The sequence below is a fragment of the Vombatus ursinus genome, unplaced genomic scaffold (assembly GCF_900497805.2).
Source record: "Vombatus ursinus unplaced genomic scaffold, bare-nosed wombat genome assembly UNPS02014841.1, whole genome shotgun sequence".
In the NCBI taxonomy this organism is placed as follows: domain Eukaryota; kingdom Metazoa; phylum Chordata; class Mammalia; order Diprotodontia; family Vombatidae; genus Vombatus; species Vombatus ursinus.
In genome coordinates, this window is record NW_020954619.1 from 36,233,525 (window position 1) to 36,259,443 (window position 25,919).

Sequence of the window (25,919 nt, forward strand, 5' to 3'; positions counted from 1 at the left end):
TCTAGGGCAGGAAAACCTAAGGCTTTAAGGCCATGTGTGGCTTTTTAGGTCCTTGTGTGAGGCTTTTTGACTGAGTCCAAGTTTTACAGAATTAATCCTTTTATTAAGAGGATTTGTTCTGTGAAGTTTGGATTCAATCAAAGAGCCACACTGGAGGACCTAGAGGGCCACGTGTGACCTTGAGGCAACAGGTTCCCCACCCCTGACCTAGGGAATCAGTAGTACTTTCTCTAATGAGGGAGGCACTGATGAGGCATGGAAAATATCTGATTATCTGGTAAAGATACACTATTGTGCCAACTCAATACTTTTATATGTGAAAATTTCTAGCGTGAGCATGGTACTCTCTAGCAAGTGGTGATTAGTGCCACCTGGTGGTTAACACAGAAATTAGTGCCACCTAGTGAGGAATTCTGAGACTAGCCAATAAATCTAGTTTGACTGGAACATAGAATTTGAAGAAAGTAGTATAAAACAAGATTAGAAAAGCAGGTAAGATCCATATTGTGAAGATCCTCAAATACTAGGCTGACGAGTATGTATTTTATTCTAGAGGTAAAGGAAAGATACTGGAGATTTCTGAGTTGGAGAGGACAGAGGTGTTGTGACAGAATCAAATATATGCCTTAGGAAGATTTTGGGGGCATATTTGTGGAAAGTGGATGGGGGGGGGCAATACTGAAAGCAGAAAGATATAGTAATCTAGATAAGAAGTGATGAGAGCCTGAAACAAAATAGCAGCCAAATGAGAAGAAAGAAGGCAACAAATGTGAGATATAGAGGTAGAATTGAAAAGATATTTAGATATGGGAGAAAAAGGAAAAGAAAAAGTGTAACTCTGGGGTCCTGGCCCTGATTGACTAGAAGGATAGTGCTTCCTTAGACCAAAAGAGGAAACTTGAAGGAGAGACAGGTTTGTGATTGAGGGGGGCACAGAAAATGAAACCTACTTTGGATATGTCAACTTTGAGAATGCCAACTGTACATTTACAGTAGGTAGCTGATATAGGATTAGACTTCAGAGAAGAGATTAGACAGGGATATAAAAAGTTGGAAGTCATCTGCAGAATGATGATACTTGAACCCATAGCAACACTTGAAATCATTGATAGAGATTGTAGATTGAGGAGAGGGACCATAACAGAGCTCTGAGGGACACCCAAATTAAAGTTTCAGGGATGACAATGATGACCTAACAAACATATAAATATGGAGAAAAAATAGATCTCTGTTTAGAGCTTAGAAAACCTGGAATCAAGTCCTTCTTTCTCCACTTATTAGTTATATGACCTTAGGCAAGTCACTTAACTTTTCCAGGCTTTAATTTCTTTCTTTCTTTCTTTTTCTTTCTTTCTTTCTTTCTTTTGTTCTTTCTTTCTTTCTTTCTTTCTTTCTTTCTTTCTTTCTTTCTTTTTCTTTCTTTCTTTTTGCAAAATTAAGGGATTGGATTAGATGACCTAACAACTCTTCTAGCTCTAAATTCTATGATTCTAAGACTGCCTTTAATCCCCACCCCACCCCCTGCCAACTGTTTTTATAAATTTATCTAAATTATCAAATCCTAGATGTTGTAAATCACATATTTGTGTGTCTGGCACATAATCACAATAAGAAGTTCTCTCATTCAGAACTATGAATTATGTTTCAACTCTGCAGTTTCAAATCTCATTCTGAGATGCTTGCATAGCATGGGGAGGCACTAATTAAACAAACAGCATTGTCCTGTCACCAGGGTTTTATCGCACATGCATTGCACTTCCTTTTGTGTAGGCCCATCTTCTGTCCAGCAAGCAAAGAAAAGGAAAGGAATCCTGGAGTGGCTTCAGAAATTTCTCATTGGTAGCATTTATAATTCAGTTTCTCTCACATGTTAACAACACATGAGCTTGATCAGTCTTCACACTATTTTTTCTCAGCTTGAGAACTCTGTCCTGTGTGTTATAGATGTCTCTTTCCAGCTGAGAAAGAAGAAAAAGACAATCATATTGAATTTTAATGATAATGAAAACCATTCATGGATGATATTTACTTTCAGAACTATTTGGGCAATCTAAGAGATCTTAATGTTTTGAAGAAGGAGGAAATTCATTTATTTCAAATGTATCATTCAACATTCAGCAAACATTTATCAATCACCTACTACATCAAAACACTGAACTAGGTCCTGGAGGAGAGATGAAGGTAAATAAGACAGGATCCCTGCCTAGGGCAGCTAGGTGATGCAGTAGGCAGATCACTGGGCGGAAGTCAGGAAGACTCATCTTCCTGAGTTCAAATCCAGCCTCAGACACTTATTAGCTGTGTGATCCTGGGAAAGTCACTTAACTGTTTCCATCAGTCCTCATCTGTAGAATGAGCTGGAGAAAAAGAAACTGCAAATCACTCTAGTGTCTTTGCTAAGAAAACCCCAAAAGGAGTCACAAAGAGTCAGACTTGACTGAAATTACTCAACAACAGCTACAATCCTGCCTCATAGAGGCTTAAAATATGAAAGCAGAGTTAAGATACAAGTGTACTAATAAATGTAAAATGAAGAGAATAAATATAATTTCAGAAAATAAACTGGAAGTGCTATTGGAAATCTTTTAATGTTGGTTGGGGGATGGGCATGGGGGGGAAAGGGGTATTTTAAAATAAAGCACACATTTATTTCAATACCAGCAGAAAAAGTTGAATTATGTTCCTAAATTCCTTATTAAATTTTTATCTAAAAAAATGAAGCATTGTAACCAAAGTAGATATTGAGTTCAAAATGTTGACTAAAAAATACGATGTTTATTTCTTTAGGACACATTCTCAGAAATGTTTCAGTTTTTCATTTCATCAGAAGCCCATAAGTCATTTTGAGAGATTCTCTTTATTGCTGCTTGTCCCAGAGGGCATTGGGTAGAAGTTACAAAGAGGCAAGTGGTAGGAAGAAAATGTAGAGAGAAATGAGTAAAGGGCCCAGGATAGAGCCCTTGGTAGATACATCAAAGGCCCATTCCAATGCCTCTCCTTGGTGTGCAGGTGACCCTGGGACAGAGTGTATCCTTGTCAAGGACCACTATTGCTAAACGTAGAGAATTAATGGCTGCCCCTTAAGAATGAATTATTTGACCATGAAACCAAGGGAGAAAAATATTAAATGGCCCTTAATCCTCTGTGGCACTTTAATTTCTGCAATTATGGTATTAAAGTGGTGAGAAAAGGGGGAAAAGATCCAAAGAATTGTGCAGTTTTTAGGCCATTTATACATATTTGCTTGGCTATTGGCATTCTACATTCAGACCTTTGTCCAATGACCACCAAATGGGTAACAGAACTGGAGAAAATGAATTGCTTTGGTCTTGATATTCTCATTGAAGGAATTCTTAACCTGGGGCCCACAAATGTTTTAAAAAATTGATAACTGTGTTTCAATATAAGTGGCTTCCTTCATAATCTTACAGATTTTATTTTATGCATTTAAAATCATCATTCTGAAAAGGGGTCCATAGGCTTCACCAATATGGCAAAAGGGTGCACAACACACATAAAAAATAGTTTAACAATTCCTGCTACAAATGAAACCAGATGACAGAAGGAAATAGTAGGAGAATGGAAAAATGATTCATAGATTCACCTTGCAGAGGTAAACAAAGAGTTTGGAAGAGTTGGTTTTCCCATGTGTCAAAAAGCAAAAAAAAAAAAAAAAGATATCACTCCATAGGACATTTGGACATCTTGTCTTGCAGTGCACAGGATAAATATTTGCAGAAAGACCATTATGAAAATGATTGTAACTTATGCAGCAATATCTGTTATGGAGAATGAAAAGAAAGAAATTCTATTAAGAATTCAATAAGAATATCTGAATTAAATCAATGTATGCTGTAATACTGTTGACTTCACTGAAAAGGTGGGAATTGTGGAGGTTAGTAAAAATACAGATTAGGAATATGGAATGAGAGAAAACAACGACTTCAAAGTTTTGTGCCCAAATATCACAAATACTTTCTTCAGAAAGAAAATTAGAAAGTACTGACATGGCAAACATTGTATAATCACATAAAAATGCAATTAGTTTTAATTTACTAGATGGGCAATTATTTTACCAACATGGGATCCTAAACAAGTTTTCTGTATGCAGTCAGAAAATTTGCTTGTTAGAAAATTACTAAAATCTAGAAGAATTATTCAAATGGAAAACATGGTTAAAGTTAAAAGTAAGCCACCAACTTTACTGCTATTGGTCCCCTACCACCCAAAAATATACAGATGGGATATGCATATATATATATATATATATATATATATACACATACATACATACATATAAATATAGTACAAGTTGTTTGCACATTGCCTCTTCCATTCCATTGCAAGCTTCTCGAGGAAAGAGTCTATTTTTGCCTTTCTTTGTAAACTCAGTGCTTAGCACAGTGCACTTAGCAAATGCTGTTGACTTGACATCAACATTAATTATAATAATTTTATGCTGAAGTTTACCTTCTATAAATTCATTGTCCTAACCAAGAAACAAAAAAACCCTAAAGACTGCCTTATTTAACAAACACTTATTTTCCATGCAGAAAGATGTGATAGCCAAGGAAAATAATGGCTTGGAAAATAATTCCCTTATAAATTGTATAGAGAAGGATGATGGGATATTATAAGTAGCATCATCTCAAAAAAAAATGGAGAAAAGAAATGATGTTAAATCCAGCAGGTTATTGCAATAGCCTAGGTATGAGTTAATAAGTGGTTGTACCAGCATGATATCTATGTGAGTAAAGAGGAGGTCTATATGAGAGATGTTGTAAAGGTAGAAAATAACAAGACTTAGAAACAGAGCTGAATATGTAGGGTAAGGATAAGGATGATGAAATTGGGAGAATGATAGTTTTCTAGTAATAGGGAAGTTTGTAAGAGGGGAAGGATTTGAGTTAAAAAATGATGACTTCTTTTTCGGAAATATTGAGTTTGAGATGCCTATAGGGCATCCAGTTCTAGATGTCCAGCAGGCAGTTGATATTATGTCTGGAGGTCAGGAGAGAAGTTACAGTTATATAAGTAGATCTGAGTATCATCTCTGCAGAGAAGATAATTGAACTGCTGGGAAATGATGATATCAGTAAATGAGATAGTAAAAATGGAGAAGAGGATCCAGGACAGACAGAAATTTGGGGGACACCCAAGGTTAGTGGGCATGGCCTGGATGAAGATCCAGCAACTCTACTGATGAATAGTCAGATAGGAAGGTGGAGAACCAGGAGATAGCAGCATATTGAAAACCTTAAGAGGAGAGACAAGGAGATAGCAGCATATTGAAAACCTTAAGAGGAGAGACAAGGAGATAGCAGCATATTGAAAACCTTAAGAGGAGAGACATCCATGAGAAGAAGCTAACTGATAGCACACAAAAGGCCCCGAGTGATCAAGAAGGATAAGGATTGAGAATTAAGGTATCATTGATAACTTCAGTGAAAACAGTTTAATGTGATTAACAAGGTGAGATACCGTGTTGGAGAGAGTTTAGAATTGAGGGAGACAAGAAGTGGGGGTACTGTGGCACAGTGGATAGAGTGCTGGATCTGGAATCAGGAAGACTTGAGTTCAAATCTGGCCTTAGACACTTACTGTGTGACTCCAGGCAAGTCACTTAACCTCTGTTTGTCTCAGTCTCTTCATCTGTAAAATGGGGATTTTTTTTTTGGTAAGGCAAGTGGGGTTAGGTGACTTGCCCAGAGTTACACAGCTAGTGAATGTTATGTGTCTGAGGCCACATTTGAACTCAGGTCCTCCTGACTCCAAGGCCAGAGCTTATCCACTGTGCCACCTAGCTGCCTCCTAAAATGAGGATATTAATAGCACCTACCTCCCAGGGTTGTTGTGAGTACCAAATGAGATAAAAATTATAAAGCACCTAACACAATACTTGGCACATAGTAAGCACTATATTAATACTATGTATTTGCTATTACTATTGTAGCCAGATTTTTCAAGGAGTATAACCATGAAAGAGCATAGATATGAGAACAACAGCTAGCAGAGATGTCTGAAAAAAAGAGTAGGGCCTCTAGCATGTTCAGTGGACCTTCCTATTGAGAATGTATGAGAGGATATAAACAAGATTGAAATAAGAAGAGCAGAAATGGATGAGTTATAATTTGAATCATTGAAGGGATGGCCTACATCAAAGAGACCATAAATTCATGTGAATATTTGAGAATAAAGAAACACTTTCTATCTAAACGTAGAATCAGGCAGCTCAGTGGCGCAATGGATAGAGCACTGAGCCTGGAGTCAGGAAGATTCATCTTCCTGAGTTCAAATCCAGCCTCAGACACTTATTAGCTGTGTGACCCTGGGCAAGTCACTTACTCCTTTCTGCCTCAGTTTCCTCATCTGTAAAATGAGCTGGAGAAGGAAATGGCAAATGACTCCAGTATCTTTGCCAAGAAAACCCCAAATGAGGTCACAAAGAGTCAGACACAACTGAAAAACAAAACAACAAAAGTAGAATCATTAGCCTTTAGACGTAGTGGGGCTCTCCTTCATTGGAAGTCTTTGACCAAAGTCTGTATGACCACTTGTTGGGTATATTGTATGTGGAGGGGATGTTTGTTCAGGTAAGGGTTGGATTAGATTTTCTTCCTCCTCAGAAACCCTGAAGTTCTGTGAGTTTATGATAGTCTGATCCTATACTCCTTCAGACAGCATTTCTTACATTAAAAGGCTCTGCATTGGAGCCTCTAACTATTCATTTACTTACTCCATCCCAGATATCGACTCACTTCACCCATAATAAATGACAGGAATAACTCACTTTAAAGAGTTCCAAGGTATATACCAAATGCCTCCCAGCCCTGTAGACACTGAGCAAAAAGAAAAACCATACAGAAAACATAAATACTCAAGCATTTATTCTAAAATTGCCTTCTCAATCTCTTTAGGTTTTGGTGGGAAAACAAGCATGTATTTACTGAAGCTCAGAGGCGTGAACTGGAGAAGCATTCTTTATCCAGGGTAATCTGTGATAACACAGGCCTCACTGAGGTGCCGGCCGATGCTTTTCAGCTTGGGAGGTTTCTGCCAGACTTTAAGTCATGTGAAAGCACACCAGGCATCAATTTAGATGCGTGGAAGGAAATTTTTCATCAAGGTACATTTATGCTTTTCTTTTATTAGGTTACAGGAGCTAGAATTAATCTTCTGAGGCATAACTTCTTTAAGGAAGAAGATAATAAAGTCATGTTTGTGGAAGGAACATTAATGATTTGTCTTTTATCCTCCAGAGCTCAACACAGTGCCTGACACCTAGCACACCTTAAATAAATGCTAATTGACTTACTGACTGGATAATTCAAACAGATTTTGTTTCATGAATATTTTTTGTGTGCCTACTGTGTTTCCAACATGTTGCTAGGTATTTGGGGAGAACATAAATGTTTTGTTCTGAATAACATCTAGGATTCCTTTGGTATGGGGAATGTCCTTTACACTTGCCCATCCTTAACTGTTGTGGTCTGCAAGTGGTAGCCTTTGCAAACTTACTGAGGTACTGAGAGGTGACATTGACTTGCCTGAGGTCCTACAGTGAGTACTGAACCTAGGTCTTCCTGACTTCAAGGACAACTCTATCCACTACTCCACAGTACTTCAATATAAAAGTCAAACTTTGCAAAGTGCCTTTCTCAACAGCCCTGTGAAGTACATGGTACAGCCATTATTGTCCCTGTTTTATAGGTGGAGAGCCTAAGGGTCAGAAATATGAAATATCAGAAATATTAAATATTTAGTCCATAGTTAGATAACTAGTAATCAATCAATCAACAAACTGTTAAATGCTAACTATATACAAGGCCTTATGCCTGTAAATATCAGAGGCAGGATTCAATCTCAGATTCAATGTCTTCTTTACTCCAAGGTCAGCACTTTCTGGTTACAAAGCAACTATATTATCACAAGAAATCCATGAGTATTTTTATCCTCATTTTCCAAATGAGAAAACTGAGGCTCATATGTTAAATCTTTGCTTAAAATCACTCAGCAAAGTTTTGATTCAAAGTCCTACATGCTGTTCAATCATTAGATCCCTGCCTTCAAGGAGTTTATAATCTAAGTAGGGCAGTTTAAATTTATGCACGTGGAACAGTTTGTCACATTCTGTCTTACACAATTTAAATGCTGAATGAATAGTAAAGAAGTGCTCTTGAAACTCCTCTGAGGTAGAGATCAGCTCAGGCTAGAAAAAGACTTCCTAGAAGAGGTTAGGTCTCTAAATGAACCTGAAGAATGCCTAGAATTTTCCAAAGGAGTAAGTCTAGAGAGGGAGGTATTTAGAGGAATTTAGATTACAGCCCAAAACCCTGATTACCCATACAAAATAATTATGGGAAATGACGTAAGAAGGGATTTGAAAACAGAGAGATAAACTATATTATGAGGATTTTTTTACTAAAAATAAAAAAATTCAGGCATGTTGGGCTATAACACATTTTAATTTACATGGATTTGAATGTGGTCATCAGCCCAAGCTTTATTCTAGGGCCTCACTTCAGCATGAAGATCACCCTGGGTTTTCTAGGACTGGAGAGCTGAGAAAAGAGAGTGGCTTCATGGACTGTGAGCTGGATCTGAAGTCAAAAAACCTGGGCCTGAATCCTAGCTCTCTGGTGGTCACTTAGCCTCTTTAAACAGTAGTCTTGTAACCTACAAAACGAGGAGGTTGAATTAGTTGATATCTAAGGTCCCTTTCAGTTCCATTCTGATTCTCTGTCAAGATGGGAAGGCTTTGAGTGCAATTCCAGAAATGGCTTCTGTGTTTACTGAGCATCCCAGCTTCTAAAAATTCAGAGAGGCTCCTCACCAGATGGTTGGCCACAGATTTGTCACGCCTCAGTCACTCACAGAAACTGCATACAAAGGTATAGTAAAGTGGTGATCTCCCTCAGTGGAGGAGATACCCACACCAATAACCTTATGAAAAAAAGAAAAAAGAAGAAATGTTAATGCATTGAATAAACCATAAACTATAATCCCTAAAAGCCTGTCATAATAAAATCTATTATGTGACTTAGTTTATCATTTCATTGAACTCAACACTGGTAGGATGAATGTGTTATTCCATGTTTCTGACTTCTTCATTCTGTATGTCTGGCAGCTAGTTGGCACAGTAGATAAGAGTACTGAGCCAGGAGTCAAGAACATCTGAGTTCAACTCCAGCCTCAGACGCTAACTAGCTATGTGACCCTGGACAAGTCATTTAACCTATATCTGCCTCAGTTTCTTCAACTATAAAATAGTAGCACCTACCTCACAGAATTGTTGTAAGGATAGAGATAATATTCATAAAGTGCTTAGCACAGTACCTGGCACATTGTTGTTGTTGAGTCATTTCAGTCGTGTCTGACTGTTCATGACCTTATTTTGGGGTTTTCTTGGCAACGATACTGGAGAGGTTTGACATTTCCCTATCCAACTCATTTTACAGATGAGAAACTAGGGTAAACAGGGTTAAGTGAATTACCTAAGGTCACATAGCTAGTAAGGCCAGATGAAAATGAGTCTTCCTGCTTCCAAGCCCAGTGCTCTATCCCCTGTGCCACCTAGCTTCCCACGTAGCATATAGTAGGTACTTAATGAATGTTAGTTCTCTTCTTCCCATCCCCAACCCTTTTTTTTTAACCTCTGTGACTTTTCAATTAATTATAGTGGGGACATGCAGCTTCCCAGATAAGGTGGATGATGGTGATTTTGTGTCTTGTTCTGAATCCGGGAAACATGTTATAGTTTACTCCTGCCATCATGGCTATCAGCTTCAAGGACAAGAACAACTCACCTGCACAGAGAAAGGATGGGACTCCCCACCACCAGTTTGCAAAGGTAAGTCTCCAAGAAGTAACCCATTCAATAAGTATTTTAAGAAAGTAAAAACAAGCATTTCATTATTGATAGAGCCAGGGATATTTTCTTTAGGAGTAAATGAATGAATGAGTGTCCTCAATTCAATTTAATTCAACAAGCATTTATTTAAGTGCCTATTATGTTTTAGTCACTACAAAGACAAAATGAAATAGCCCCCACTCTCAGAGAAGTATTATGTTTTTGTTTTAGGGGAGGGGAGCACACCATATACACACATACAAGTAAATAAAAATAGAGACAAAGTAATTCCTTTCAGTGGTATAATGTGAAAAGCAGTTTATTAGCAATAGATCAGAGGTACCAGAGGATAGAGAAGGGTAGAGAAGAGTTGGACAGAGACTGACATGTCAGAGAGTAGTGGTCAGGGAAGAGAGCTTTAGCCTAGGCCTCAGAGTTCAGAGAGTAGTAGATAAGGAAGAAAATTGCCACGCCCTTGTGCAGATGAAAAGGCAGTACCACGGGCAACTAGATGGCACAGTGGATAGAGCTCCAGCCTTGCAGTCAGGAGGACCTGAGTTCAAATCCGGCCTCAGACACATAACACTTACTAGCTGTGTGACCCTGGGCAAGTCACTTAACCCCATTGCCTAACCAAAAAAAAAGAAAAAGAAAAGGCAATATCAATTTGATTATTCTTGAAAAATATGAAGGAAGGCTGAGGTAGGAAGAAGGCAGTCAGTCAGCATATGTCAGAGGCTTGACTTGAACTCAACTCTCCAGGCCTTTGATGTCAATTCTATCTACCATGCTATGTTTCCTCTAACCCTAGTTTAACTATTTCATAACATTCATACCTCTTGTTGGATAAGACTCATTTAAACACAAAAGTTTCAAACTACACATTTATACTTGGCCAAACAGCAAATATATATTAAGTATTTAGTGTGTGCAAGAGCCCTATATTACAAGTTAGGACAGAAATAAACTTTAGCCACATATACCTCTGTCCTCATGCTACTTTGCAGTCTTGAAGGCAAACAGCACAGATAACCAAAATGCAACAAATATCCTGCCAAACAACATAAACCTAAGACGTTTGTCCTATTGTGCTTATTTCTTATGCATATTTCTTATGCATATAAATGAACAGAAGAGAGGAAAAGTGGTCTCTTTCAGAACCAAGATATTTGCTTCCTGCAGAGAGAGTTGGACCTCTATGATGGAGTCATTAGAGCAAAGCAGAGAGACCAGTACTGGACATTTGTTGTTGCTTTTTTTGTTGTTGTTTGTCCTTCCTTCACAAAGAGGACCATGATATCAGGAAAATGATGCCATGACTTGCAAGTGAATTGGATTTAAGTAAGGCAGGGCTCTGCAAAGTCACCAAACTCACTCTCTCCTCCAGAGCCATCTGAGCCCAATGGCAAGATATAGGTCAGAGATGGTCCTAGATGTAGTGGGAAATGAGGTAAAGAATGGCCTATTTTACCTAGTCACTACCATTCTTGGACCTCTATAAGCCTATCAAAAGAAGCTGCTGAAGGCCAGATACTCCTAGTTAAAAAACAAAAACAAATAAAAAAAGAAAAAACTTGTTAAAGCCCCAGTTAAATGGGCCTGCTAGCTTTCTCCCATTCATGACTATCCATCTCCCTCCTCCATTTATTGGTACAGGTGCTCCCACTGGTCTGCAATACACCTCCTCACCTTTTCCTCAGTTTCAGTAGCTTCTTTCAAAGCACAGCTCTTGAACTGCCTCCTAATGCCAGGGTTTTCCTGATCCTTCCCCTCCTCCACAGTTATTAGCACTCTCTCCCTCTTGAAATTATTTTGCATTATTTTGGATAAACTTCTTTGTGTACTTATCGCTTGATTCCCAGTTGAATGGGGAGGTTACAAAAGGAAAGTTAGGCTTGATATCAGGAATGACTTCCTATCAATCAGAACTATCTCAAAGTAGAATGGGATACTTCAGGAGCTAGTGGGTCTTCAAATCAAGGCAATATGGTGCCTTGTTAGGAATTCGAAGTGACAATTCTCAGCTATGAGAAGATTGAACTTTATGGTCTCTGAGGTCCTTCCAATTCTGAGATTCTATGACTCTATGATTACCTATTCTGCCCACTTCATAGGGTTGTTGATAGGATTAAATGAGATAATGAATGCCAAAGCTCTTTGAAAACTATCATCTGCATTTTTTCCTAGGAGCAATAGAAAGTCTGCTCAGAAACATGTATACATTCTATACAGTTATCTACATGCTTAGATAGACTCTTTGAAATTTTGAAGGATTCTAATGCTATTATTAAAGGGAAAAATAATAAACTCCTAGAAAGACCAGCTTGGAAACACTTTATGATTACAGTAAATTAATTTGAACCCAAAGTGATAAAACAGATTCTCAGTGAAGCTAGCTTATCAGTAATTCTATGACAGCAGAATGGAAAGCCTACTGGCTTAATTGAGTATTTGATTCAGAAAAATCAAATGAGATTTGCTGTTCACTTCTCTTTTCAAACCCTATTCATGCACTCAAACCCACCCACGTACAAATCTGGTGGTGGTGGAAAAAATCTAGTAAATGAATTGTAATAAGTATTTTCAAGAACTTTAAGGTTGTGAATGCAAAATGAATCAAAACTCAGCGACTGGGCAATGAGGATTGTCAAGATGTGCAGTACTGTGATTGTAAACAAATGATTCTTAAGGAAAGACTCTTTAGGAAAACAAATCTTTCAAATAATTTTTTTTAATTAAGTGCCTTCTGTGTGCCTAGCACAGAAAGTCATTAGAGAAATAGGCAACAAATGATTTATTTTGTTTTTTAATTTATATTGGTGGTTCTCCATATCATGTGGCACTCTTTTAAAATTATACAGCCATATAATTAGAAGAGAAGCAACATTGTGTAGTAAGGTACTGGACTTTGAATAGGAATACCTAGCCTGGGTTGAAACCATAACTTTGAGACTTATTAGCTATGGCATTTCTCTGAGCCTTAGGATAATGTTCTAAAATTATAAATTATAAAAAGATTATGATTCTGATGGAAAGTATTCTCACACCTGAAATTGTAGGTCTTTGAATTGGAAGTGGGCAGAATTTATATCTTTAGGCAAAATGGCACGTGAGTTTGGGGAAGAAAGTCTTCTAACATTTCTCCTTCCATTTTGTACGTATCACGAGTCAATTCTTGTAGTTGAGTATATAATCATTAAAGATATCTAGTTTTGTTGTTGTTGTTGTTGTTGAGTCATTTCAATCATGCCCAATTCTTCATAACCCTTTTTGGGGTTTTGTTGGCAAAGATACTAGAGCAGTTTTGCCATAATCTTCTCCAGTACATTTTACAGATGAGGAATTGAGGCAAACAGAGTTAAGTGATTTGCCCAGCTAGTAAGTGTCTGAGGCAGGATTTGAATTCATGAAAATGAGTCTTCCTGATTCCAAGCCCAGTGCTCTATCCACTGCACCACCTAGATACCCAGAGATATCTAGAAATGTGATCAAAATCACATACAACTAGATGTATATGGCTTTTTGTCATGGAAATTATATATGCATATATATACATATATATGAATGTATATTTGATAATATCACAGATTTAGAGTTATGTTTTAGACATGGTGAATTTGAGATGCCTGCAGAACAAGCTGGAAATATACAATAAGCAGTTGGCAATGTGGGACTGGAATTTAGGAAAGTAAATATGGTTAGGAAAATAAATATGAGAATCATCAGCATAGGCATGATCCTTAAATCCAGGTAACCTGATTAGATCACCAAGAGATAGTATGCATGGAGGAAGAAGAGAAGGACCAAAAAGTCAAGGTACACAGACCAATATAAGCTCAAAATGCTCTACCACAGGTTGGGCACAAATAGTCCATATGAACATCTGGAGTCAAGATGTCTCTAAATTTGTGCATCGTACATTTCTTTTGAGCTACTACAATTCTGTTTTGCTCATAGAGTACAGGACCTTCTTTGATGTAGACTCATCATGCTGGGCAGTCCTGTGCCAGTGTCTCCAATATCTCAGAATTAATTCCAAAGTTCTTCAGAGAGAACTTAAGAGTGTCCTTATATTGCTTCTTCTGACCTCCATGTGAATGCTTGCTTTATGTGAGCTCTCTGTAAAATAGTCTTTTAGGCAAATATACATTTGGCACCTGAACAATGTGGACAGCCCACGGGAGTTGTGCTCTCTGTTGGAATGCTTGGTAGTTCAGCTGAAGAAAGGACCTCAGTGTTTGGTACCTTATCTTGCCAGGTGATCTTCAGAATCTTCCTAAGATAATTCAAATGGAAGCAATACAATTTCCTGGCGTGGTACTAGCGTACTGTCCAGGTTTCACAGGCATACAACAATGAGGTCGACACAAGCCAGGTATTGAACTTGGGTACTTGTAGATAACAGCCAACGGGACTAAACTGAGAGCAAATTTAAATGATCCTCAATGGTGGAAAACTTGCTGAATAATTACAGAAATAAGAATCTGGAAATGAGGAACAAGGTGTCTTATGATTCCCCCTCCAGGGTTAGTGTGCAGGAAGGAAAGTCTAGCCATCACTGGAAAGTATAGCCAGAGATAGTGTCATGGAGGGATCAAGTTTTGTTGTTGTTTTGTTGGGGGAGGGGGTGTTTCTGTGGGGGCTTTGTGTGTGAGTGCCACAAAAACAAAAATAGTAGAGAAGAAAGAGGTACAAAATTAAGGGAAGTTTGTTAAGTATGGAATGGAAATTTCAGAATGCTTAGTGGAAGTAGTGGATAACTCTGGTGGGGTAAATTTGAGATGGATAAGAATAAGACATTGGTCAGTGAGGGTTGGAGAAGTGAGTTTTATTTTTAGGTAGCTTGGAATTCAGTATGACTTGGGTTGGGTGAGTAAGAGGAAGGTGGAAATTAGCTAATCATAGGGAAAAGGTAATGGCAGAGTAAGGACATTCTCTGTTCTGGGCACATCTCTATTCACAGGAGCCACACATCCACTTGGTGGCCCTTTGATTTGCCTGCTTTCAGCATCACCTTCGAGGTGTAAGGGTGGTAGGCTATGCTGGGATTCTACTGAGTGGTCATATAGTCATTGCTTAGCACAGTTCCTCAGCCCTTAGCACAGTATGTGACACATAGTAGGAACTTAATAAATTTTTATTCATTGATTGATTGCACAAGGCCTTGCATGCACCTGTCTTCCCCTCAGTTGTATGGGAGCAATCTGGCTGCACCCAGCTTCATCTGGATGGTCATATAGTCCTAGTTGTACCCATCCTCTGCTCAGTTACTAGGGAACAAACTGCTTACACTGATCCTTCTTTGGGTAGTTATGCAGGCCAACTGCACCCAGGTTCTCTTGTATCTGCCTTGATGCTATATTGGTGGTCTGACTATGCTGGGCCTGCTCTGAGTGGTAATGCATTCTGGTTGCATCTCACCTCCTCTCAGTCTCCTCTCTAAGACTGTAAATTATAAAGGAGTTGCCTATCTGCTTTGGTGAAGGGAATTCTCAATATTGATGTAATCTTAGATCTAGACTTTAAAAATAGACAATGTAAAACAAGGTCTTTTCCTTAATGACTTCCAATGGTCACTGTGTCATTTTCTCAGACGTTAATGAATGTGAAGATCAAATGAACCCTCCCTGCCATCCCTCTGCTAAGTGTGAAAACATCAAAGGAAGCTACCAATGTGTCTGCACAGACCCGTATGAATTAGGAGATGATGAAAGAACCTGTATAGGTAACACTTTTAATGAATGTTGGTTGGCCCTGAGTCTTTTGAATTTCTGCAGCTTCAAGTGTTTTCTCCCTGATATGACCTCACGCTACTTTATGCTCTTCTTCGGAAATTAGGATCATTGAATTATAGGCTTTAGAGATAGAAGAGACTTTACTAGTCAACTAATCCAACCCCTTCATTTTCCAGATGGGGATGCTGAAGGCCAGACTGAGCAGCTCTCTCTGCTGAAGTCAGCAGCATATCTATATTCAAAACTAGGTCTTCTAACTCAAAATTCAATACTTTTTCTACCATACAACATAGCCTATGTTATAATATTTTCATTTCTCTTTTACTTACCTGTGTACATTTTTTATCTTTTTCCTACTAGACCTACTAGACTACAAGCTCCCTGAGGGCATAGATCATATACTATTTATCTTTCTATCAGCCTCAGCACTTAGTACTCAGCATTCTTTATAGTAGGCACTCAATAAATGTTTGTTGATTGAAAAAGTAAATGAATCCCTCGATATTGAGATCTCAATGATCAATGTTCCACACATGCCTACATTCATGCTAATACAGCACAGTATAAAAGAACATTTTAAAAGTTGAAATAAGTCAAAAGACATTTTTATTTGGTTTGGACAGGAAATAAACCATATTTTTGTAGCTGTTTTGCTATCCTAATTCTATTGTGTTCAGGCTAATTAGTTTACATCTCCTGAGTGCATGAGGGCAAGGACTGTCTTTTACCTCTTTTTAAATCCCCAGTGCTTAATACAGTGCCTGGCACTTAGTAGGTGCTTAATAAATGTTTATTGACTGATTAAGTGGGAGTGGGCAAAAGTAGCTGGATATGGTAGAAAGCCAGACCAGGATTAAACCTGAGCTACAAAGAAAGCTGCAAAAGAAACATCTTCATACTTATTATTGAGTATTTATTGTCATAAAAATATAAAAGTTTTGTGTAAAGATCAACTTAAAAATAAAAGTTATAATGGTCGGTTTGAGGTTTTTTTATATCACAATAACTTCCCAATTGTCCTAGCACAGAGCTCTCCATTGTAAGAAAGAAAAACAGTATTGATAAACCAAATGCACTTAGAGTTTACTATACCACTTCCTGTCTTCTGGAATCACATTTGGTGATTGTAGTAAATATGGATTCAAGTGCTTTTTAGTGTTGTGTTCTCTTAAATTATTATAGTAGTGTGTATACTGTTTCCATGGTTCTGTTTCCTTCAATCTGTATCATTTCATACAAGTATCTCAAAGCTTCTCTAAATTCTGAGTATTGGTCTTTTTTCATGGTGGAACAATATTCTATTCTATTTGTAAGAGACTTAGCCTCCAAAATCTCAGAACTTAATCAAAGACAGTAATAAGATGTATAACTGCAAAAATGTAAAAAGTCCCAGAGTTCCCTTAATTCAGTACAAAGAAGTTCCTTGACTGAATTGAAAGATAGTCTGGCCACTGGCTGAAGCAGAAGGTATCTAGGTAACAAAATAGATACTTGGTGGACCTGGAGTCAAGAAAACCTGAGCTCAAATCTGGCCTAAGATATTTACCAGCTGTGTGACCCTGGAAATGTCACAACAGCTGTCTTCCTCAGTTTCTTCAGTAGTAAAATGGGGATAATAATAGCACCCACCTCCCAGGCAATAATAGCACCTATTTCCCAGACTTGTGAGAATGAAATGAGATAATATTTGTAAAGCACTTAACACAGTAACTGGCAAATGGTAGGCACTTAATAAATGCTTCTTTGAGTAACTGGCCATACTCCTAGGCAACCTTTCAAAGATAGTCAAAGTGTTTAAGAGGTTTCAATGTTCCAGATTCCAGGCCTAGATCAGCTTTATAGAATATGACCCATAGAAATATAAGAAAGTACAGTTGGGAGTCCCAGGGAGGATTTTCTCTCATTATCCCCCTCATTGACTGTGTCATTTAGCAAAAGACCTACTTACCCAGTAGGAGTTATTCAGTTCAAGAGTGTTCAAGACACAGCTGAGGCAGTGTAGATGAAGGCAGAAAGAGGCAATGATTCAAAAAAATAGAGTCACAAAAGATAGAATCAATAAAACTTGGCAAATTATTTGATATGAACAATTAGAAATATGGAAAAGCGAAGAATGACTTCCCTGGTTGCAGAGAAGAGAGCAAGTTGTAGATTCAAGAGAAAATTAACCCTATTGAATGAGAAGCTATATGTGTTCCCTACATGTGTGCCTTACCACCAAGGATTATGGGGGAAATGTTTTATAGCTATGGTTTTTACTATGCCATCTTAGTAAATTTCATTGTTTTTAGCTCATTGTATCTATTGGCTGACTGTTAATGGAAAGTACACTGGTGGGGTCTGGATTATTCCCCTAGCTTAGCACTCATAAGATGGGTATTGATATGGATAACTTCTATTCCCCTAAATTTGAAGATTCTTCTATGTGTCTGTATACTCAACACAATTATTTCATGAGTCTCCACCTGTATACTTTGCTTAACAGTCAGTCAACCATACCTATAAAACATTTGCTCCATAGTCCTGGGGCACACTATTCCACAAATACACAAAGCCTCCATGGAAAACTGGGCATAGACTTGGAATACACTGGTAGTGAGGTACACATGTAGGGAACAAATATGGTCAAGGCAACCAAGGCCTCTGGTACTATGGGGCCTCAATATCCTTCCTGGCCTCATAGAGTTTTTATATAGCTTCCTCTGTGCTCCGCATTTCTGTTTCATGAGTAGGCCATTCAGCTTGGACAAAACCACAGAAAGTGAAGATGTACTGTCACATATGAAAAACAACAAGTAGGTCAATTTGTCTAGAGTATAAAGTGTGTGAAAGAGTGATGTGCAGTAATTCGGAGAAGGTAGGCTAGAGCCAGATTATAAAGGTCTTTGAATGACAAATCGAATTTCCATTTTGCCCTAGAAGTAATCGGGAGCCAATGGAGCTTTGTGAATTGGGAAATGACATATCAGATCTGTGCTTTAGGAATGTCAGTTTGGTACCTGTGTGGAAGACAGATTAGGGAGGCAAGATGCAATAGGAAGACCAACTAGGAGATTATTGAGATAGATAAAACTAATAGGATTTTAGTTTGGGACTTCCTATAGTCAATAAATGAGGTGAAAAAGATATTGCTTTAAAATAATAAGGCTAAAGCTTCTCTGGCATACAGAGACAAAGACAACAGTGTGTTGACTGACATCACTTTCTGTTAACCTTGAAAAGATTATGACTTTGTTAGGCTTGCATTAATGAATCGAAACTACTGGCTTATTGAATGTCATTATGTGACTGAGAAGTTCTGGTACTAACTGCTCCCCCAACTGAAATAATCTAAATGAGAGATGATGAGGGCTGGACTAAGGTGGTGGCTATGAAAGTAGAGAAAAGAGAATGGATTCCAGAGTCATTGTGGAGGTAGAATCAATAAAACTTAGTAAATTATTTGACACGAGCAATTAGAAATATGGAAAAGTCAAGAATGACTCTAATGTTTCAAATTTGGGTGACTAGAAGGATGTTAATACCCTCAACAGAAGCCCACAACTGAGAAATAGGAGTGGGTTTGGGGGGGAAAATAATGAGTTCTGTTTTAGACATGTTGAGTTTAAGATAACTGTGGGACAAAGTTAGAAAAAGTGATGAGGGACTGAGGCTCAGAAGAAAAACTGGGGTAGAACATAGAAATTTAGAAGTCATCTGCAAATAGATGATTGTTATACTCAGTTAACAATGAGAGTTAATGAGACCATGAATAGTAAGCATATAGAAAAAGAAAATGGCCCCAGACTCAGCAGACTTCTACATAGTTTCTCATCATCAGATAAATAAATTTGCTTATCTATTGTACATTTTTGGTTGATACATAACTTATAGCAGTCTAAGAATAAGGCCAGGGAAATTTTCCAATAAAGTCTTGATTTAAAATACCTCAGCTCCTCATCCTCATAAAACACGTCCTAGAAACAGCAATGTTTCAGGAATAGAGTGCATCAAGTCAATGAGTACATTAAAACTATGGATGTCACAAAAGATTGAGAGCTATAATTGAAGGAGAATTGCAGCCTGATGAAACATGGCAATTATTTATGAAAATTTACAGATAGATCCATATTGTATAATATCTATAGCCAAATATATCATACGTATGTATTTGATGGGGAGAGTGTCGTAGCAACAGTGGATAGATGGTAATAATTATTTTCAACATTTCTAGTAAGGAAGCATTCAAACGCCAAAATGACTGTGCCGGTTTGTTTTTTTTATTTTGTTTTGTTTGTTTGTTTGTTTACTTCTTTATTTTTAAAGCTCACAGTAATGTAGCAGCAAAGCAAAGGTGATCAACTACAAAGGAGATGATAAAGATAGGGGATGTTTCCATATGCTACTTTCTTTAATCACTTTGCCTATAGTTCAAAGTCTTTTAAAGTGTATTCCAACTTAACCATAAATTCTTTATGAAAAAAATCAAGGGAGAACAGACATATGTTCTGAGTTGGGGTTCATGAAATAAGGTCAGCTTATTTTTGTAAATACTATGCCTTCACCATTTCCCTTTCCGTCTGCCAATCTTTGCTGATTTCCTCCTTCAAGACCTGTCTCAAAATTCATCCTCTCCATTTTTTTCTGTTCTTGGTGTCATTTTATAGTCTGTGTTGCACTGTGTTATATAAATTCGAAGTTCTTTGACTAGTACTCTGTAAGTCATAGGACTTCATAGGAGGAAACACCTCTGCCTCCATCAAATCAGGATTGAAGGTGACCCAAAAGTCAGTGGGCAGATCGACATAAGTAGGTTGCAACACAATGTCAACAATAATTTGCTTGCAGTTTCAGTGTGGCATGGTGGATAGAGTGTCAGATTTGGAATCAAGAAGACCTAAATTAAAATGCTGCATCTGTAGCCTCCTATTTATGTGGCTCTTCACGTCAACTCTCTGAGAGACAACTCTCTACGACTAAAAGTTACAAGTAAGTTCTGATCTGTGTCATAGATACTACAGGTAAACTTGACATAACAGGTGTGTAAAAAAAAGATGTAAAAGATATCAATCAGGAAAAATATGATCAGAAAAAGAGTCAAGACAGCCACATTTTGAGAATGAGTGATAACACGAACAGCCTGACTGCCGCAAAGATGATAATAGAATGCTAAAAGACCAAAAGACTACGTAGAATGTATCCTCTATGGAAAGATTCAAGGGAAGATGTGGATGTAAATAGCACAACATGGGAACCATGAATGAACAATTTACAGTCTACAATATTGGTGTGAAAATCTGGACCCACTGAAGTTTTGTATTAATTAGTCACTCGACTTGATTACAAACAGTTTGATAGCAAGGACTATATCTTTTTCAACTTTTGAATCTCCTCCCCCTCAGCATGAAGAATAGCTCTTTATACTCTATGGGTGGCCAATAAATGCTTTTTGATTGACTACTGGTGGTAATGGAATGACAGAAAGAGTACAAACACACTGTGAGTGAAATGTAGAATGTAATGTAACATAATCAAGTGTAATTAGACATTAGTCATGCAAGTAGAGATTAATTGAAAACAAAAAAGGAGGCTTGAGGATGTGAATGCAGTGATACCATTCCTGATTTAATCAGGCAGTAGTAAAGTCCATTGTCTATTAATTATGGATTTTGCCATCTGGAATAAAGCCATACAATTGGACAAGCACTGCTCATTGGTTTCTCATGTAAGCTTCCTCAGCCCAACAGCCCTTGAATATGAACTTAAAATATTTTAATTAAAAAAAAAACTTTCCTTGATTTAGCCAGATTTGAATGTGATAGGTGCATGAGCTTTAGATTTGTGTATATCCACTTTCATTCCAGAGTAGTGAATATCTGTGTCCATGTGCCTGTGTTAGTTAAGTTCAGGATATCAATGAACAGAGGCACAGCCTCACCCACCTTGAATCAATCAATCAATAAACACTTATTAAGTGCCTACTATGACCTTGAACTTCATGAATTTGCAGTTGTTTGAATATTTCCTTGAAGCTACTTCACCAGAGTATTAGCTGGCTTATCAATAAGTTTTATACATCTTGAGAGCAAACATTTCCTATTTCTCTTCTCTTGTATTTTCTCCCATCCCCCTGCTTCCCTCTACAGATTTAGGCACTGAGTTGGCAGTCAACAAATGGTGGTAGAAATGGAAATGTTAAAAGCAGGCAGCAGTTTGTCTTCGGGTTGATGATGTTTACAGACATTATTCCAAAGACCCCAGCAAGTGTATTTACCTGCTGGAATATTGGAGAAAGTCCTGTGTTATTCATTCCACCAACTCTTAATTGATGAGGTTAACAAGGCTGGCTAACTATTGAATCCAGGATGAAACAAAGGCTTTTCTGTTTCACATTCAAAGCTCTTCATAACATGTATCTTTCTGTCATCTTCAGTCTACCTATACTTTGTTTCCCTTCATGCACTCAATGATCCAGCTGCAATGGGACTATTTGTTTCCTGTATATGATGTTCCATATCCAGAGTCCATTGGGTGGGGAACCTATGGCCTTGAGGCCACATGTGGCCCTCTAGGTCCTCAAGTGCAGCCCTTTGACTAAATCCAAACTTCACAGAACAAATACTCCATTTGAATCCCCTTAGGATTTGTTCTGTGACATCCGAATTCAGTCAAAAGGCCAAACTTGAGGACCTAGTGGGCTACATGTGGCCTTGAGGCCTCTGGTTCCCCATCCCTGGTCCATACCTTTGCACTAGCTATCCACCATGCCTGGATTGCTCTGTCTTCTCAGCTCTGCTACTTAGCTTTCCCAGATTCTTTCAAGACTAAGCTTAACCCACAGCTTTTATTTCAAGGTCACAGAGTCTACACCTAAATTAGAAAGAATTGTTTTCTGAAGAGAACGTCTTGATCTTGGAGGAATTCAATCTGTGGCTCTTATAGCCGAGAGTGGCCACTACTATAACACAGTGGATGGACAGGAGGCCTAGGAGATCACAACAGCTTTAAACTCTTTCAGTTCCCTGGTGCAGCACAGGCCCATGGAAAAACATGATTGAAGAAGCCTGCAAGGCACTGGCCACCTCCAAGCACCCCCTGCTCCAAGGAGGCTCCCGGGAATAATTTTCCCACAATATCTTTGTCTTCTTCAATAAGACAAACTGGGAGCTCTCCCAGATGCTGCTTATAGGCCCAGGCATTCTAACTAAAAGCCCCAGTGACCCCATTGCTTACAAGGTGAGAAGCTTTATGCACAATGCCCGACTTAATGCTGGGTCCTCAGAGTGGTAGTTTCCGGCCCAGGTAGGAGAGGAAGGAATTCTGTCAGACTGATGTTGGCTGGAAACTGGCCCAGTGTTTCAGAGTTCTAGGGAAAAGCCTCTCCCTTTATTTCCTTGTGAAGACACAGGTCAAGGAGGATTCTCTTCCCAATTCAAGGAAGATTTTCTAGTTGAAAACACCCTTGATTATGGAGAATAGAGACTACTGAGTCCCCTAAAGCAGAGGTCTCAAATTCTAGAAGCAGGCCCAAACCACAGACTAGAACCAAAAAAAAAATGTAACTGGAAAATGTTTGACAAAATAAATAAAAATACAACACAACATAGATAATGTTAAGTTGTGGTTTTCTAAGTCAATCTATGGCCCTCAACAATCAGTTTCTATTTGAGTCTGACACCACTGCCCCAAAGGATTTTGCTTCTGTACTGTGAGCCCATCTTCCACATCCACCCTGATATGGATGGGGTCACCAAAATGTGTGTTTTAACTTACAGGAGTAAGACATCAGACAAATAAGTGTACCACAATCACAACTTGAGCCTCTACTACCATGGAAAACTACAGAAAACTACTTACTTCAACTTATGTTGAAATATTTAGTTATTACAAAACTAATAAGAAAAAACTAAGCAAACCACAAAATACTCAATAACAGCACCTAATTGGAACAGAAAAGGAAATGAAACAAATATTGGAAACATCCTCAACAACTATTTCCCACATTTGGGAGTAAGTTCCACTTTGTTCAAACACAGCCTGTAGATGGACAGTCTGAATGAGGATGGTATCCATGCAACCATGTATGATAGGAGCTCTTTGTCGTCCTACTTCAGAAACTAATCTGCTCCTATCATCCAGCAATACTGGCCTTATTAAAGTTTAGTAAAGTTAGGAGCACAGCCTAGTTGTTGCATTGACTCAAATATAGGCTGCTCTCCTAAACTGAGATCTGTAGAATCTTAGCTAACCCAGAGAGAAGGTGATGTCATCCAAGTCCTTCATTTTATAGATGAGGAAACTGAGGTCCTGAATTGCATAAAGTCATACAGCTAAGAAGTGTCAGAGCCTGGGCTAGAAGCCAGGTGTTTTTTTTTTTTTATTCTAGGTCTCTTATCATTTCTATATTCTTTGAAAGAAGAGAAAAACACAGAGTCAAACAATGAACAATAATTACAGAAATTTATTAATAGATTGGACAACAGGTGATTTTTTTTCTTAACCCGAAGAAGAAGAAGAAGTAACCCAAAATACAGGTAGCTGAGGCATGGAGAAATTAGGATTTGCATCAATGGAAGAAGTATTGACTGATGAAATCTTTTGAAGAAGTCTTAAAATTTTTTCTGTCATTTCAAATAAAGAGATTTTCTTCTTTCATATCATAAAAGACTCACCTCAAATTCCACATTCTATGCAAAGTCTTGTCTAGCCCCCCGCCTGAGATAATCCCATTCTGCTTTGAGATAACCTTCCATCTATTCCATATATATCTTGTATGCACTTCATTATTTGCATGTTGTCTCTTCCATCAGTATATGAGTGCCTAAAAGGAGAAGACTTTTTTTTGCCTTTCTTTTTATCCCCAGTATTCAACACAGTGCCTGGCACAAAGTCAATGCTTAATGAATGCTACTTGACAGAGTGATTTGAGTTGTCCAGTTTGCCTCTGAATTGACTACAAACACTAATAAAAGGAAGATATTCTCAGCTAAGGATAAGTCTGACTCTTTCTCAGTAAGCTGCCTGAAGCCCAGAACCAGTGTGGCTATCAGGTGAGGACGTGATATGGTACAGTGGAAAATGATTTTGAAGTCATAAGATCTGACTGAAACCTGACTCCCCTACTTATTGCCTGTATGACCTTGAGGATGTAACCAAATATATCTGGGTCTCAATTTCCTCATCAGTAAAATGGATTTGGATTAAATAACCCTGAAGTTTAGATCCCTTTAGCTTTAGATCTAAAATCCTATGAAGTATTTAACAAACAAACAAAAAAACACCATGTTCCATTTTTCCTCCATCTACTCCTCCAGAGATGATAATAAAGCATATTAAATGTATATAAAAGTTGCAGAGTGGATTTTAAACTTTATTGGCTTAGATATAAAGTCCCTTTCAAACTCCTCATTTTAGAGACAAGAAAACTGAGGCCTAGAAGGGAGATGTCATTTATCCAATATTCCACAATTAGTAAATAGCAGAGCCAGGATCTTCTGGTATCAACCATTAATTTTTTCAATAAACATTCAAAGCGCCCCAACTGTAAGCCCAGCACTGCTCTATTTACCAAGGGAGCATCTCTACCAGACTCAGATATAAGACCTTTGATGTAAGCACAGACAGATCAAAATGAGAACCTTATTTCCCAGATTTATGTTTGTCCACAAGAAACTTCATTTTTATCTGATTCTTTTCAGATCATAAGACTCTTAGAACAACTGCCCGCTAGACTGGTGATGAATAGTTAAAGATCATAACCTACATTTACATAGAAAAACATTGTACAGGATTAGATCACCCCAAAAAAAAAATCCTGTGAGGCACTGGCATTATTATCATCATTTTACAGATAAGGAAATTAACACTCTGAGAGGTTGTCACTTGCCCAGTATTATACAACAAGCAAGGGTCTGAGATAAGAGTCATACCTGAGTCTTCCTGATTTTTTTTTTCAAAGCACTTTCACATTTTGCTCTTCACAATATCTCTGTGAGGTAGCAAGGATGGATTTTGAATATTCAAAAGAATAATCTAACAGAAGGACCCTCTGCTACTTGCTAGCTATGGGTATCACGTGCCTTTCTAGGCCTCAGTTTCCTCATTTGTAAAGTGAGGGAATTAAACTAGTATTCTCTAAAGTCTCTTTTGCTCTGAATCCTATGATGTTGAACCATCAACTATCCTATCTGTACAACCATGAACCTCTCTGCCCTCTGCTTACTTTCTTTTACTGCTGATCTTTCCTTTCTCACTCTATTTTTCTCCTACCCAATTCTTTTCTTTTGATTTCTTGCTCTTCAGGTTAGCAATTTTTTCTCCCCCTTCCTTTTTGGTTTGGGTCTGCTTACTCACCA

General features: G+C 38.0%; 1 protein-coding gene across 1 annotated transcript in view; it reads left to right on the forward strand.

Moving 5' to 3' along the window:
• Positions 1-25,919, forward strand: part of TPO (thyroid peroxidase) — a 206,482-nt gene that overhangs the window by 110,698 nt on the left and 69,865 nt on the right. The window contains exons 11-13 of the mRNA XM_027840445.1: positions 6,918-7,126; positions 9,680-9,850; positions 15,444-15,575. Of these exons, the coding sequence (XP_027696246.1) occupies positions 6,918-7,126; positions 9,680-9,850; positions 15,444-15,575 (512 nt within the window). The remainder of the gene's footprint in view (positions 1-6,917; positions 7,127-9,679; positions 9,851-15,443; positions 15,576-25,919) is intronic.